At 36.5% G+C, this 17211-nt stretch overlaps 2 protein-coding genes across 2 annotated transcripts in view; one reads left to right on the top strand and one right to left on the bottom strand.

Annotated features, from left to right (window-relative positions):
* The first annotated feature begins 4990 nt into the window (after window positions 1-4990).
* On the top strand, window positions 4991-10818 carry LOC306872345 (elongation factor 1-alpha 1-like). The gene is made up of 8 exons (XM_079420853.1): window positions 4991-5042; window positions 5994-6166; window positions 7132-7311; window positions 7411-7707; window positions 8107-8257; window positions 8470-8726; window positions 9051-9285; window positions 10041-10818. Exons 2-8 carry the CDS (start codon window positions 6023-6025, stop codon window positions 10163-10165), a joined length of 1389 nt encoding a protein of 462 aa, XP_079276979.1. The 5' UTR covers window positions 4991-5042; window positions 5994-6022; the 3' UTR covers window positions 10166-10818.
* An 812-nt stretch (window positions 10819-11630) lies between these two features.
* Window positions 11631-17211, bottom strand: part of LOC306872388 (potassium voltage-gated channel subfamily KQT member 5-like) — a 129349-nt gene continuing 123768 nt past the window's right edge. The window contains exons 12-14 of the mRNA XM_079420913.1: window positions 16495-16626; window positions 14038-14164; window positions 11631-13345 (exon numbers count right to left, since the gene is read on the bottom strand). Of these exons, the coding sequence (XP_079277039.1) occupies window positions 12227-13345; window positions 14038-14164; window positions 16495-16626 (1378 nt within the window). The 3' untranslated portion in view covers window positions 11631-12226. The remainder of the gene's footprint in view (window positions 13346-14037; window positions 14165-16494; window positions 16627-17211) is intronic.

Here is a 17211-nt window from a genome sequence, read left to right as displayed (position 1 = left end):
ACAGTTACAATGTTCCATACACCAGCATTTTGGGCCACATAGCTGCCATATCTGAGTTTAATCTCCCTGACAATTACAAGTAGGTCACCATCTTAGTGCTTCTGAGATGAGTCGAGTGAAGCACAGGACAAAAGAAAAGAAAAGCAGCTGAAAGTAAAGGAGCAATGCATGCAGATAAATCCCATTTACAAATCCAATCTGAGCATAATGCAAGAGAAAGGAGAACAAGGCAAAAGCAATGTTCACTACTGACACTGTAAACTGCAGATATCATAAAGATTTATGATAAACCATTTTGCTCTAGACATTTTGTCTCCTGTTTGTCTTGGTGTGGACTGTGTTGTAAATCTCAGTGTAGCGTGTGACCATATGAAGCCTCTAACAGATGGCATTTTGTAGCTCCATATTGAAAGTAGATTATCTCTGCTGAGCCGCTGGTCAGAATGACAATCAGCATAACCGAAGCATGCAGTTCCATTTAAAACTGATTGACTGATGTATAATAAAAAAATATTCCAGCAACTGCAGGGTGCACTTGTGTTTTTTTGCTAAGCAATATAAATTGGAATTAAATGCTTTCTGAGATTGTGCTGCAGGTCTAAATAGCTTACACTGTTTTGCCATGTTCCTCTGAAATAACAACAACCCACTGATCTGAGAAAATGGCAGTTTTCTAATTAGATGTGTCACGAGGTTCATTCTTAGAGATCTCTTTTGTGCTTTCCTAACCATCAGCATCAATGAGAAAACTATCTAAGCCCACAGTTATGTAACAAAAGGCATTCCTTTAAAAAAAGGCAGAAGAAAGAGTTTTGGCAGGCATAGAAAGCAGAAACACTTACCATATCTTTGATATTCCCTTTTCAGTGAAAAAAAAGAAGCTTAACATGTAAATCCAGATTTGATGAAAGAAACAGCCTGTCGTTTCACTATGTCATGACCTGTGTTTTGTTTCTGTTTGTGGAAAGTTGTGATATGACACATCATTGTCGAAGTCCTTTTTTGCTCGGCCCGGGTTTGTTACATGGCCTGAATTTGGTGCTGTTTTCCCCAGGTGGCCTCAGGACCTAGATTTATAAAAATATCACCCAATCATAGAGGCAGCAAGGATGAGAGAATAAGAGAGAGATCTGAGAAAATTAGCTAGAAGTGGAATGCAATACAGTTCATGAATTTATATAGAAATTATTAACTGTTGCATGTATATTCACAATAAAAGAATCCTGTTTGAGGCAAATTAGAGATGATTAAAAAAACAAAAAAAAAAAAAAAAAAAAAAACACTCATGCACAGAGCCATGAGTGATTCAGTTTAATTCAGGGAGACTTTATGTTTTGGTGAAAATAAGATTTAAATATTCCTGGAAAAAAAGACACTTAAGCACTCATTAAATCATTATTTATTTTATTTATTTTTTTCAACAGTGAAGTGTTGCTTATTGTACTTGTGAGCATATGTCAATGGCTGTAAGAGTTTCTCTGACCTCATTATGGATATAAATAAACCCTGGTCTTGGACTGAAGTTTCACTAGGAATTCTTTTATAAACCTTTCCGATCTAACACTAGGCTTTATCTCTGTATAGAAAACACACAATGAAATTTCAAAATATTTATTGAGACAATTATTTGCAATATATATGCTATGGGGGTGTTAGTTAATGAATACATTGAGATATCATTTATAATTAACCATGGAATCTCACATTTCCATACTCTCAGCTCCATGGATCAGATATACAGTATATGAAGGACTTTATAGCATACAGAGATCTGAGGGGTGATGGCACTACAGAGACACAGATGGTGATCTATTTACAACTCTTAATTTAGAACTTAAAGTTTCCCACGTGTTTTGGAGTGCTACACTTTTTTCATAATTAATCATGCTCATAACACTGATAACAATGAAGACTCCTACTTAAACCTAAATTTAGTCTTTTATTTATAAAACACTTACTTGTTGAATGATATCTTAGAAGGTTTTAGAAAACCAAGACAAAATATCAGAAATGAGACAGGGTTGATCAGCCAAAACATAAATGAGATTTTGTGAGCTAAACATGGGGGAAAATGTGTATATTTTATTCATACAACTGAGATATGTGTTTACTAAGAGGCTTAATTGTGTTGTAAAAGCTCTTTGACTCAGAAAAATACATTGTAAATCTCCATATATATTGTAAAGTTCATCTGAGCTTATTGCTTTTGACCCCTGTCAAGTTTTAAGGCCCAAGCCAGAGGCATGTTCACAGATGAAGACTTGATAAAACAGTTTTTCATCTCAGGCTGACATACAGGGCTCTTGGAAAGTTACTGGCAGGTACAGTGGGATTCCATTTGTGAATTATATTATTTACTGGCTCAGTCACCTCATGTAATAACAACTGAGAAGATGATTAAACAGCCTGTAATAATGATAATCGCACCATCACCCATCAAACAATGAGTGTACCTATTTACATAGTTACCACCACAGGCTTTGGTTTATGGTTGTCTTAATTGCCATATAATTCTTGTATAGCCTAAGTATAGCTGCAAGCATGGGCAACTGTAGGCCCTAGATGGGTTCAGGCGCTTATATGAATCAGTGTTTCCCCTGCCATTATCTTAGCCCGCCCTCCCAACGGCACCCCCCGCCCCCCCTTGAAGGTCAAGTTCATTTGATTTAATTGTATATTCTCTATAGCACCAGATCACAACAGAAGTCATTTAAAGTCACCTTTCCAATAGAACAGGTCTCTATACCTTGTTATTTTATTAAACAAACTAAATAGCCTTCATTCATTCATTCATTCATTCATTCAGGGGCGTGTTTAGTGTTTTGGGGGCCCTCAGCAAGTGTTCCCGGAGGGGCCCCCCTCGGTGGATTTTGCGATCGATTCTGGGGTAGGGATGGGTATCGTTTACATTTTATCGATACTGATACGATACTTATCAATACAGTTATCCTTACTACTCTCTATAATTTGGTGCAAAAATAAATGATGTAAAAAGATGTTGAAAATTTCAAGTTATTTTATTACTGCAGTTTACAAATGCCTCCAAGCAAACAGAAAAAGGCACATAAAGCACATTTTTTAAATAAAAAGGCCCTTCAAAAAGATAGAGAGAGAGATTCCTCAGCATACCATAGCACAACATATTTGAACATCGTGTCCATAGGAGCACAACAGAATGTAATAGAGAACTCTGGCGTCTCTAGCTATTTTTATTAAAGAAAATTTAAGTATTGACTTTCTCAGGGAACGGGCGTGATTTCTCCTAACAGAGAGAGTCCTTCTATGTTTTAGGATTCTTTTTAACATGTAGACTTATTTATAGTGATTCTCCAATCAGGATTTTTACAGACGTTCATTCAGGTCCTGAGTTTCATTTTTGAAAATGGGTTGAATTCCCCTTTTAGATGACTCTTGTGGGAGGGAGGATTTTTTTATTATTATTTGAGTGGTGGAGGGGGGGATTTTTAGATCCCCCCCAAAAAAAAAATAATTAAAAAAATTAAATGTTTGATATGTATTTTTGTTTTTACAATGGGGCAATTGTTGAGAGTGCACATTGGAGAGTTGCTGAATAGTTTAAATACTGGCAAACTTTAAAAAGAAATGCAAATGATAAACTTTGGTGATGATGCATGTACTGTGACAATTCCTGTGTCAATCGTGCAGTGTGCATCTCGTTTATAGTGCAGACGCGATGTGCTGATATGAAGCCATCTGAGAGGGAAAGACAGAGAGCTCGCGGAGAACTCATGCTGTTTGTAAAATTACGCCTCACAGAAAGTTTTCAAATTATTTTATAAGTTATTTAATAAAGAAATATGAATTGTACCTAACCTTCAGCATTATAAAAAAGGTAAGTTATTTAATGCTCAATCTCGTGTTGTTTGATGTTTTAAATGCCACTAAGAGTATAGTTTTTAGATGGTTTCTATTATGACTCCTAATTTAGGAGGTTTGCGATGATAACATAACGTCAGAAAAACCCTTCGGTCCCGGATATATTCATGTATATTTGACCTTGTTTTACTCTATTGCTATACTAATTTTGAGTTATTATGACTCTAGAGTAACAAAGGTTCAAGTGTCTAGTTTCAAACAATACCAGATTTTTAAATATAGACCTTGGTTCAAGAGCTTTTTTATTTGGTTATATCGTTTTTCACAAAATGCTCAAAAATAGGGGCGCAGGTTAACAGGTAAAAAAACAGACTTCAATATGATTTCCTAAAAGGATAAAATAAAATAACGTTTTGGACAGATGTAACATTTGACATAAAGCACCTGTAATGTCAGCCATCTTCAGAGTATAGGATGAGCACTGTTGAGCACAAAAGAAGATATGAACCCAACAGTTGACGTCAGCCATTGACTTCCATTGATATATATTTGTATTATGGAAGTCATTGGCTACCGTCAACTGTTTGGTTACCAACATTTTCATACTCAACAGAAGAAAGGATCTCATGCAGGTTTGTAACAACTTGAGAGTGAGTAAATAAGGACATCATTTTCATAACAGTCTCTTAAAGGCATTCTGAAACAAAATTGCCTTTAAAGTTGACCAAAGGAAGTTCTCAGCAATGCATATTACTAATCAAAAATTAAGTTTTGATATATTTATGGTATGACATTTACAAAATATCTTCACGGAACATGATCTTTACTTAATGTACTAATGATTTTTGGCATAAAAGAAAAATCAATAATTTTGACCCATACTTTTTGGCTATTGCCATAAATATATACCCGCGAAGACTAGTTTTGTGGTCCAGGGTCACATGATGGAGACCTGGTAAAACGTTTCTGAAACAATTTTAATATGACCTTCATGTAATAAAAAAATCGAAGAAACAACGCATACAGAAGTCAAGTCAAATACTCCATATATGGTTCTGTAGGCTACATTTCTTGGTCGACAGCTTCCTCTAGTGCGAGAGACAGAAACATCCTCCGGCACGACAACATCAGCGGCATCTAGGCAGCAGTCTCTGAAACAACAGAGTAGCGTCGCGACTCTTGCTCCTGCTGCCCTGGACTCCAAGGTTGGACACCCGAAAAACACACCCTCTCTGTGTTTTGCTATAATATTGCTTTTTAATGACTTGCTGGTAGGGCTAAGCGGTCGGATGGTTTATTGGGTTTTGCGAATGCATGATGTGCGGTGTTTGAGTTTTATTTCCAGTAAGGATGTAATACAGAACATGGCGCTGATGAAACTGATAGGGTCTGTTGTGGAAACAACATTTATGTCCTTTTATTCTCCATTGCCATCTTTACTCTTTGCCATCAGACAGCACGCGCTTTCATGATGCGGCATCTGTACATGCATGCCATTATTACATAACCATGTTATATTTGTTCAGAATTATGTCAATATCTGAATGATTGTGGATTATTACTGAAATGGAGATCATATAAGAAGAAATACTGAAATAAAATATTTTGTCGTTTAATTTCGGCTATATGTCAAGTTGTGCCGCATACGGCAGGTGGCCCGAGCTGCTTTATTGTAACTGTGAAAAAAACAAGGACAGGCGTTCAAGGATACTGTGACATTAGCAGATTTATTTAACATATTAATGAATTTAAATGAGCGATTTTGTAATTTATATTTTGTAAATTATTTTAGAGGTCATTGCTGTAGGCTGCTAACAACACTAACTCTCTACATTAGATTCCTTTAAATGACAAATGACTAATTTATATAACCATCATAATTTTGAACCCCATCCATGATAACCTGAACAGAGATTTATTATCTACTGTTATGATGAGGTAGCCTGTCATATGAATACGTGTTTACTTTTAGCATGACAGTGAAATTAACTATTAATTTCATCAAAATTGATTTGACATATTGTAAATAAATTAAGAAGAACTGACAATTATAAAGTATATTGAGCTATTGGTTGTCGCTGTACATCTGAGCGCAATTAGACCATAAATAACTTATTTGTATGATGAATTATTTAGTCTCCTTTTTCCTGTTGTAGGCAGACTGTAACCCAGTGAGAGCGCAGTGATGGGTAAGGAGAAGCTCCATATCAACATCGTGGTCATTGGCCATGTGGATTCAGGGAAGTCCACCACCACCGGCCACCTAATTTACAAGTGCGGAGGCATCGACAAGAGGACCATTGAAAAGTTTGAGAAGGAAGCTGCCGAGGTATAGCAGTCCATATATGCAAGACTAAACAAATTTAGCTACAATTTGTTGCAGTGTTATTATTAATGCATAAAATTATTCAAAGAGATCCACTGTATGAAAGAAGACCTACTTAAGCAATATCAAACAAGCAAGAGTGCTGAGCTACTGGGTATCAGCACAAATCACTGATTGTGCGTTTGCTTTATAAATGGTTCTATAAATTAAGTTAATAACAAAGAAATTGTTCGCCCAAAATTTTCAGAGAATGTACTCACCCCCAAGCCATTCTCATTCTGATGGCACTCATTCACTGCAGGGGATCCATTGGTGAGCAGGTCATGCAATGCTAAATTTCTGAAGAAACAAACCCATCTATATATAGGGTGACCATACGTGCCATTTTTCCTGGACGCATCCTGGCCAGGATTTCTATATTGCCTAAAATATCTAGGATTTGGCTTTGTCTGCGTGTGCAGACCGATCGGTGTATGACATCGGTTCCGTGAGGTACTTTGAGTCAAAGCAATATAGAAATCCTGACCAGGATGCGTCCAGGAAAAATGGCACGTGTAGTCAGCCTATCTATATATTGGATGGACTTAGGGTGAGTAAATGTTTAGTTTTGGGTGAATTATTCCTTTAAATGGATAGTTTCACAAAGATTTATAGTCTGTCATCATTTAATCACTGATGACAGACTATAAATCATATATATTGTGTATGCATTTTTGCTTTACCTACTAAAGTAGTATCAAACTTTCATGCCACTTTCAAATACCAATGAAGTAATACATATAATGACATAATTTGTGCTGTAACACTAAATATCAAATACTGTTGGAACGCTGCTTGGTCAAACAAATTTGAGGACTGAAAATAACCTTTACATAATGCAGAGTATCTTATGTGACAGAGGCCATTTGTTTAAGAAATTCAGTTGCAGGTTTTTCTCTAAACAGATATATGTTCTTTACCTTTCATAGATGGGAAAAGGCTCTTTTAAGTACGCTTGGGTCCTGGACAAGCTAAAAGCTGAGAGAGAGCGAGGCATCACCATCGATATCTCCCTGTGGAAGTTTGAGACCAGCAAGTACTATGTCACCATCATTGATGCTCCAGGACACAGAGACTTTATTAAGAACATGATCACTGGTACTTCACAGGTTTGTATGTAATCACATATAACAACGCCAACCAGAAAGTTGCTCTTTATTCATTAAAGTATTTTCATAATCTTAAACATTGAATTTCTTCCGATACAGGCAGACTGTGCTGTGTTGATTGTGGCAGCTGGCGTTGGAGAATTTGAGGCTGGTATCTCAAAGAATGGCCAAACTCGGGAGCACGCTTTGCTGGCATACACCCTGGGTGTCAAACAACTGATCGTGGGTGTCAACAAGATGGACTCAACGGAACCCAATTACAGCCAGAAGCGCTACGAAGAGATTGTGAAGGAAGTCAGCACTTATATCAAGAAAATCGGCTACAACCCCGATACAGTGGCCTTTGTTCCAATCTCTGGATGGAATGGAGATAACATGCTGGAGGCCAGCCCAAATGTTAGTGTCATATTGACTACAGTTTTATTAATAGACTCAATAATTCTAGATATTCAAAGAGCATAATTTAGCTTTTTACAAGCCAAACTATTATTCATTAAATTGATGTTATTTGTAGAGATTAAATATGTCCTTTACTGTCTGCTTTGCATTCAGTACTGTACACGTAATTAATGTAATTTATTCCAGTGATTATCAATGTTGAAAACAGCTGTGCTGCTTTATATTTTTATGTAAACTGTGATACATTTTTTTCAGAATTTTTATTATAAATTCCTTTACTGTCAAATTATTTTTCTTTCCAATTTTTTTCTCTCCTTTGTAACACCTAAGAGGTTCCAATACAAACCATTCCAAACTGTTACATGTATTGGCTATAATAATATGTTTTCTCTGTAGATGACCTGGTTCAAGGGCTGGAAGATCACTCGTAAGGATGGGAGTGTTTCTGGGACGACTCTGTTGGAGGCTCTGGATGCCATTCAGCCTCCAACCCGCCCCACTGACAAACCCCTTCGCCTCCCACTGCAGGACGTTTACAAGATTGGAGGTAAGAGGACACCCAAACTGAAGGCGTCTTAATAAGAAACCCACTTGTTTTTCATTTCTTGTAAAGGTGTGTGACCTACAAATGACTTATAGTTGTCTGTGGTATTTTAAGAGATAAAATAACTGAGATTGCAACTGATATTTAGTAAGTTATATACAGTATTTAGTAAAATGTCACTCTTTTACCATTGTTCTCTTTCTGTTACTATTTAGGAATTGGTACTGTGCCTGTGGGACGGGTTGAAACAGGCATTCTGAAACCTGGCCTAGTTGTGACATTTGCCCCTGTGAATGTGACCACTGAGGTGAAATCTGTGGAGATGCATCATGAGGCTCTATCTGAAGCTCTTCCAGGTGATAATGTGGGATTTAATGTGAAGAATGTCTCAGTCAAAGATATCCGACGTGGGAATGTTGCAGGTGACAGCAAGAACGATCCTCCACAGGAGGCAGCGAGTTTCACCGCACAGGTAAAGGTCTTAGTTTGGTGTTTTATTGTGTTATAAAGCCTTCTTACACAATTCATGATCAAAAATATATATTATCTGAATATTCCTGTTAGGATCTTCACTGACATAAATGGTAACCTAAAACTGGTAACATCTAAAATAACTGGTTTTATTCAAGTCAAAATTATGTAATATCTCTGGAATCAAACTAAATACCTTATTTTAGACCAACGAAACTCATTTCTATGGGCTAAATCAGGTAGAAATAACTTTAATAAAATAATTTTAGTGTAATAAAGATTTCTTTGAGACTAGTTTGACTGATTCACATTCTACTTTGGTCAGGTGATCATTCTGAACCATCCAGGTCAGATCAGTGCTGGTTACGCCCCCGTATTGGACTGCCACACCGCTCACATTGCCTGTAAGTTTGCTGAGTTAAAGGAAAAGATTGACCGTCGCTCTGGGAAGAAGCTGGAAGACAATCCCAAGTCCCTGAAGTCTGGGGATGCTGCTATTGTAGATATGGTACCAGGCAAACCCATGTGTGTGGAGAGTTTCTCTGAGTATCCTCCTCTTGGTAAGGGTCATATCTTAATTTGGATTCAAAGTTATGGATTCCTCTAGTATCTTTATTATAAAACGCTTGACTTTATTACCAAATTCACTCCCACTGCAAACATGCCTTAATTTTTCAAGTGCTTTTTACAAGAATATTTAACCATGTTTCAGTGCAGTGGACTTTCTATGGTGGGCATAAATTAGAATAATTAATATTTGCTTAAAGTTTTATTTTTGAGCATTTTGGATTGTATTTGTCTGGACAGTTTGAGGAAAAATACTAAGTGATAAGAAAGAAGAGACGGAAAACAGGAAAAGGCTTTGAACCAAAATGCAAACTTGGCTCATTCAAATAATCTTAATAGGTCTAAAACAGTGAATTTTCATGGGAGAAATTTAGTCATATAAATACGAATCCATGTGGTCAGATTCTACAGTGGGAAATCTTTCTCCCTCAAGTAACGTTTCCAAATGTCAATTAATTTCATCCATGACAATTCACTGGACAGTGATAACTGTAACTGCGCCTGCAAATGTAATGTGAAAGTATACACTGTAAATGTATGTAAAAATACATCAATAAGGTGTATATGAATGCAATAATATGGTAGTAAATCTTTATTTAATAATGGACTTAAAATGAAACAATCAATTTTATGCCAGGGTGTTTCTTGGTCTCTCTCTGTCCACCCTCTCTGTTTCTGGACTCATTATAGACCCTTGATTTATAATAACAACTAACTTTATTTTTTTCGGATGATCTTCATTTCCCAGGACGCTTTGCAGTGCGCGACATGCGTCAAACTGTAGCAGTGGGCGTCATCAAGGGGGTTGAGAAGAAGACCCCGACCTCTGGGAAGGTCACTAAATCTGCCCAAAAGGCCCAGAAGAACAAATGAATGTTGTGCTGGCCTGCGAACACTCGGGTCAGCCACACCATCCCTCCTCTTCTCAACTCCCTAAACAAAGCTTGGTTAATTATCACAATGCATCGCAAAAGCAGAAGAAGGAAAAGTAAAACTTATACCTGTTGACAAAGATTACAATAGTGATAATAAGTATATTTATGTTTAATCGTATGTTATGTTTGAATTTTAAGTCTTTGTTGTGGTAATTGTTCTATTGTTAAATTGTTCTAAGCACTTTAAGCAGATCTGCCTCTAGTGGGAGTGTAGAGTAAGCTTTGTTTATCCTGTAGCTTGTGTGCAATATCTAAACCCTCTTGCTAACATTGCTTGTGTAACCTTGCTTGCAATAGTAGCTAACTGTTCCAGCTTCTAGTCCAATAGCTTTGAGATTTATGTTAGTCTGTTACGTTAGTTTGATGTGTTGTGACATAGCTTTATAATTGAAGTTTATGTCTTTTTAGTGTCTTTTTCTGTGTGCATGAAGCTAAAGAAGCTAGCGCACTTTACTGTCTACTCTGACAGCGCTCTGAACAAGCATGAGCCATCTTGTTTGCACTTGCACTCATGTACTTTAACGGGAATATGATTCTCATTATCTCATGTATGTCGGTTCATAACCAAAAATAAAATACATTTGAACTCTGATGCCTGCTTCTAAATTACTAGCCAAAGAAATAACAAGAAGACATTTTCACAGACATGTTTGATGAAGCTTTTGTATTTAAATCAGATATTTGAGAGCTCTGACACCAATATTCAGGGCTTGTGCACATGCCAACAAATATTAAATTGACTAAAAACAATTAATTGTACAAAAAAATATAATAATTATCAGCAATTATAATAATTTAAAATAACCAACAATAATAAATTATTTTTGTATATATAATTATATAAGTATTATTTATAATACATATGGTATAATAATGTATATTTACAATAATACTTATTAGCAATTATAGTAATTTATAATTAATATTAACAATAATAAATTATATATACATAAATATAAATAAATAAATAAATAAATAAAAGAGTTCAGATGCAAAAGCCTCTAAGTACGTCTGATGACTTTTTTTATTTTTTTTAAATTAGCATTTCTTTCTGGCCACTATGCATAGGTTTCTATGTAAGCATTGGTAATTCTGAATGGGTTGAGGCTGGAATTTAGCGCATTTGAAGTGAAAGTACTTGATGAACATATACTATGTGTGGAGAGCATTCATTCAGTATCGTTATCTCAGTTTTGACCAAGGTGGCTGTTAGAGGCTTTTGCATTGGAACTCTCTCTCTCTCTCTCTATATATATATGATTTATAATGTATATTGTATAATCATGTACATTTACAAAACTAATTAGATTTTAAGTTGGCTGTGTGAAATGTGGTTGCGGTGTGAACAGAGCTAAAAAAAAAGAAAAAAAAAGACAAGTAATAAAAAACAGCAACTGACGTAGTACAGAAACTATGAGGTGCTCCTCTCAACATTTAATCTGCTTTATCAAAACTGTAAAATTTTGTCTGGCACACTTTTTTTTACATAAGGAAAGGAAATTACCTTTTAATACAATATGATAAATTCATAAAGTGTGACATATTTCTACTGTCTTATGTTCTGACACTTTTTTTTTTCTATTTTCTCATGTTGTGAATATGTTGTGAATATCGTGTTGATGAGCTTTTCTGTAATGAGACTGGAGACATGCAGTGTTCATGCAGTCCAATAAATAGTTCATGCCATCTCTGATTTTGATCATTTCAGCAGTTTGATTATTAATCTACCACATTCTATTAGATTTTTTTTTTTAAATGTTACAGTACATTTGAAAAAGAACAATGCATGCAATGAAATGTCATGTACGGTGGCCTATATGAAATCGTAATCGTTTCTTTCAAATAAACCAATAAACTAATAGAACATGTATAAAAATGATCTAAATTTGCTTTGCCCTCATAAAAATACAAAACAATCCAAAATAAAATAAGCTTTCATATTAAAGTTTCATTCCATCAGAGGTGGTTTCTAAGAGTTTGTAACACATTAGAGATTGCGTTATTTTAGTCGAACATGTGGCATGTTCATAGTCTCTTTGCAGCTCGTATTGGGCATATGTCCACTTGCTAGGTTGTGACTATCACCAGCTGTATTACTTGTCCTAAGCAGCTCCTCGGAGTAGGATGCATCAATGGGGGGCTGGGAAAGAAAGTTGAACCCTTTATTACGTGTCTTAGTTGAGATCTCAAGGTCTCTATCGCTGATGAAGAGGTCAGCTTCTCCCCAGCCCCGAACTCCCATCTCAATGCCCCCAGCAGAAGAGTCCTGGCTGCTGCTAACGCTGGTGGAGAAACTAGCCTGACTAGAATGCGTGTCCACACCGAGACTCTCCAGAACAGGCTGCATGAGGTCCTGTACAGAGAGGGACTTCCCTAGTCCTCTGTCCCTGCTGCATTGGCCTTGAATCGGGGCAAGAGGAGAGACTGGAGCAAGAGGGTCCATCTCCTCATCCATGCTTATATGTCTCCTCCAAGAACAGTCCTCTTTAGCATTGGGTCTGGTTTTTTGTTGAAGCTTGCAGCTAATACTAGAGTTAAGCCCAAAGTCCATCCCAACTCCTCTGAAGCAGGATTTGGAGTAGTCGGTGGGGTCCGACCTAGAGGGTCCCATGCTGTGAACATGGCCTGCTTGTGGAGGGACAGAAGAAAGTTGAAGCTTTGAAGAGGCTGGGGATGGAAGAGGTGGGGGTGGTTGCCCGACACATGGAAAGTGGCCTACAGAAGAGTGAAAACTATTGGCGCTGAGGATTTGAGAAGGACTTTCTTGTGGACACTCCATGGATGGGGTTGAAGGAACCTGGAAGGTTGATGGGTTAAAAGGTGAGGCAGAGGCCGGATTGAGGCCAGGAGATGATGTTGTGGAGTTGTTCTGGTTGAGGTTGAGTTCGCTGGGGGCTAATATAAGTTGGAGGGCTCTGGGGTGATTACCACAGATGGACTGGCTGACCTGGGAGGAGCAAGAGAGATCCTTATTGAGGATGGTGCTCGGATAGTCTGAAGTCTCCTCCAACCCAAAAGGAGGAAGAGGGGAGAGAGTGAGGGCAGAGGAAGAACCCTTCTGCAGAACCTGCCGGTAGATGTCCAGCAAGGAGTCCAGCTTAGCTTCAATAGACTGTACCTATAGAGACAGAAAATAGAAATACTGTTTGTTAGAATACGTAGGTTATGTTTAATACAGGAGTAATAAAAACAGTTGAAGGGAAAATAAAGATCTTGATTTGTTTTTTTTTTGCATTTTAATTTAGATTAGTATTTGCTAAGGCCCATTGGTTTAGTATTATGTTTAATATGATCATTTATAAACACTGAGACATGAGACCTTAGAAAAACAAAAAAACTCAAGGTTAATATCATTTCTGAACAGGATATTATATTGTGTGTATTTTCCATTCAAACATGTAAAAATGTAATATATTTGCGTGTATTTAGGAAGCTATGAAAATAGCCTTATCGATGGCCATTTTTATTTCAATAATGTTAAACAAATCCACCACCATCAATTTCACCCCATAAATGTTATTAAACACAATATATTTTTAGAAACAGAAATGACACTCTGGTGGCAATTTACATAACTTAAAAAAAATTAATGTCCATAGCTGGTCCATAAATTAGTGGGAGTAAGAAAAGTGTGTTTTAACTTTATTTTCTAAAAGTCCACAGTGCTAAAATTGCCCATAGTTGACGAAACAAACACCTAAAAACCAGTGCAGTATTCAATGATTCAATCAGATATGAGATGTATTGATGCAGTGTGACATATGAGACATGTATGTAAAACACTGTTTAACCGAGTGTCTCTAAACTCACCTGTCTTTCTACCTTACACACCCTTCCCAGCATGCTCACGTCTTCCAGAATGTCTCCGTCAGATAACAGCTTTTCTCTGACCTTCTTATCCATAGGCATCTGGCCCCTACCAAGAATCTGATCCACCCTAAAAGTGAGAGACAGATGTTGGAAAAAAGACAGGAATGAAATTTGTGAAAGGAAATAAAGATTCACATCCCAATGAGCCGACAGAGAATTGAGAGAAACTATAATGACACTTTAGAAATGGCTACTATTAGCAAAAACCAGATTCAAGATTTCATTTTTTCTTGGACATTGAAATGTGATGAATTCAAAATTATATAGACTTTCTGTTCATTTGTTGTTCGTTTAGACTATGAAGGAAGTCAGGAACGGTGATGTTCTGTTTTAGTCACATGGTGGCACTGGTCTCACTGTATTATAAACCTGGATCATTTGACTCCATAGGCTTCAGTGAAAAAATAATAATATAAAAAAAGATACAGATTTAAAGCGACAAGACCTGCCATGGTTATAAAGAGAAAAATGGCTTGAAAAGAGATACTTGGCATACAACTGTCTGCCTATTTTTTCCTTTTTATATTAGACTACATATCAATTCCCAAGGTTTTATGGGATAGCGAAGTGTCCACTTATTACATACTTCAGAATCTCAGCATATGCATCAATATGTCTTTTGAATATTCTGACTGATCATGAAAACTTGAGTAATTAGACATTCTACACATTTGACATTTTCCCCATATGTAGCAAGGCACACTCTTAAAAATAAAGGTTCTTTATGGAACCATTTAGACAAAAACAAAAGTCCTTCTATGGCATCGTGAAGCACCTTTATTTTTAAGAGTGCAGTACACATATTCAGAGAGGGTTTTGAGTCGAAAATGTACTGTATGTAGGCATTATTAATAATCTAACATAATGATCTGTAATAATGATATATAGCTTCTCAAATACTCCACATCACATTGTCTGGCAGAACCTCAGGGCTTGACCACCAATACCAGTGACCCATATATGACCAAGGAGAAGCACTGCCTCAGGGCCATCAGAACAGATGTGACATGATGACATTAATGTGGTCAACATACCAGTGCGGATATGATATAGAGGTCATGAATGTGGCTGCTAATTATCTTTAAATGTCATTGTTGAGTAAATGTTTTAGTTATGTATTATGCAACATAGACTGATGTTCAAACTTATGTTACACAAGACAAATGTGCTTGATGAATACAATTCTTGATTGCCTGAGCCATTATTAACCTCTGTTGATTGTGCTGCATCTTTAGAAATGCTTGTTGCTGCTCTTTTTAAATATATGAGCATTGAATGTAGGTGGAAGTGTTGATTTATAATGAGTATGTTGCAATGTGTTTTGATTGGCTGTGTATCAGGTATGACCTCTGTTTCTAATGTGCTATTAGCTGTAATTTATATGTAAAGAAAGAATGCCTAGTGATTAGTACACAAACGTGCTTCATTTTGCGCTCATGTGGGTGGTGTGATGCAAAAACCCTTCCTTTTCCTATCATTTCGAGTGGCAAAAAGTACCTGCTGTAAATCAGCTGTAAAAGATAATTTATGTCATTATTTAACTCAAGAGTGTTAATCGATCAACTATAGGCAGTTCAGCAATAGGCACCAGTGTTGTTATTCAACTTGAGTCCAGTTCAAAATCAGAGTTGATATTGCAAGATGCGATTCAGCTGTAAAGTAGCTCTACAGAAAACAATTGTATTTTAAGTTTTGATCTCATCTGATATTAGTCAGTGTGTTTGTATGGATACATTTCTGAAAGCCAAGTGTCTTTCAAACCCCAACTAAGCAAACAAGAAGGTGACAGTGGCAAGGAACCCAAATTTCATCAGGTGTCACAAACGAAGACGAAACATTCTACTAGACTTAGTCTGTGGAACAGTTCTCCTCTAGCTTATATTGCATATATATTTAAACATACCAGCCACTCGCCATTCGCCATACTAGTGGACATTTGTTCTTTGTGATCATTAACAGCAAAGTGCTTTCAGTGGCATCAGAAGTTTCACGTACTAAAGTTTACATGTGTGCATGCTATAAATCTAAATTTTGGGGTTGGTAAGAAGTGTCTTCTGCTCACCAAGTCTGCATTTATTTGCTCAAAAATACAGAATAAACAGTGATATTGTGTTTTTCTGTATTTTAATATATTCTAAAATATAGGCTAATTTATTCCTCTTATGGCAAAGCTGAATTTTCCGAAGACATTTTGTGTAAACGATCACTTTTTTCCAGGATTCTTTGATGAATAGAAATGGAAATCTTTCTACCATTATAAATGTATTTACTGTCACTTTAGACAATTTTATGCATTTTGTGGGAAAAAAAGTATATATTTAAAAAAAAAAAAAAAAAACAGACAAACAAACAAAAAAACATATGCATATGGTGGAAAAACATGTTCGGTTGTCCTACCTGGTTTGCAGACTTTTAATTCGGCAGAGCATGTCCAGATGACCGGCTGAATATTGCTCTATTACATCCTTTACGTCATATGGTCGCAGAGTTTCCTTAAACTTCTTCTTCGCCACATGAAATTTCATGATCCTGCAAAAGCATATGCTAATATTATTCTTCCTTTGAAGTCTTATGAAGCCCAAAACAGATATGTGAGCACTAATATTTAAAGTGCTAATGTGTCTTGCTCTTTCGAGCAAAATACAGTATGAATGATAATATAAAGGACAGTGAACTGATGCTTTTTCAACTAGATTAATGGAACAACAAAAACCTTGACCCAATATATTACAAATCAAATTATTTGCAGTTTACATTTGGGGTGACTCAGAATAACCACAGCAATGTTTCTGAAAGGTGATCAAATGACAGTATAGACAAATCCAACACCCCGAGAAAGTCTGAGCTTGGCGTCACACACACACACACGACAGAGTCCAACCAGACCCCAGCTGAAAGCTACAGGGTTACCACAGCATTTTGCCTACAGCCTGGAATATTCAGTGAAGCAGGCCAGCCTAAAGAAGACTGAGTTCATTTTTCATTCCTCATAATAAAAGAGAAAGTGAGAGGCTGGAAAAGATGATCACATACTGTCAATCTAGCACTCAGCTTTCCACTGACCCACACATACTAGACAAAACAAAAAGAAAAGAGCGTGGTTGATGTGTGAGA

The sequence above is a fragment of the Barbus barbus genome (assembly GCF_936440315.1).
Source record: "Barbus barbus genome assembly, chromosome: 7".
In the NCBI taxonomy this organism is placed as follows: domain Eukaryota; kingdom Metazoa; phylum Chordata; class Actinopteri; order Cypriniformes; family Cyprinidae; genus Barbus; species Barbus barbus.
Note: the sequence above shows the minus strand (reverse complement) of the source record. Positions and strands in the feature narration are given on the sequence as shown.

What these genes read in the sequence shown, in the direction of transcription:
- LOC306872345 (XM_079420853.1), top strand. Translation starts at nt 6,023, where the DNA reads ATGGGTAAGGAGAAGCTCCATATCAACATCGTGGTCATTGGCCATGTG. An exon ending in TGCTGGAGGCCAGCCCAAAT is followed by an intron (nt 7,708 to 8,106) that starts GTTAGTGTCATA and finishes TTTTCTCTGTAG; the next exon opens with ATGACCTGGTTCAAGGGCTG. An exon ending in CTCTGAGTATCCTCCTCTTG is followed by an intron (nt 9,286 to 10,040) that starts GTAAGGGTCATA and finishes TTCATTTCCCAG; the next exon opens with GACGCTTTGCAGTGCGCGAC.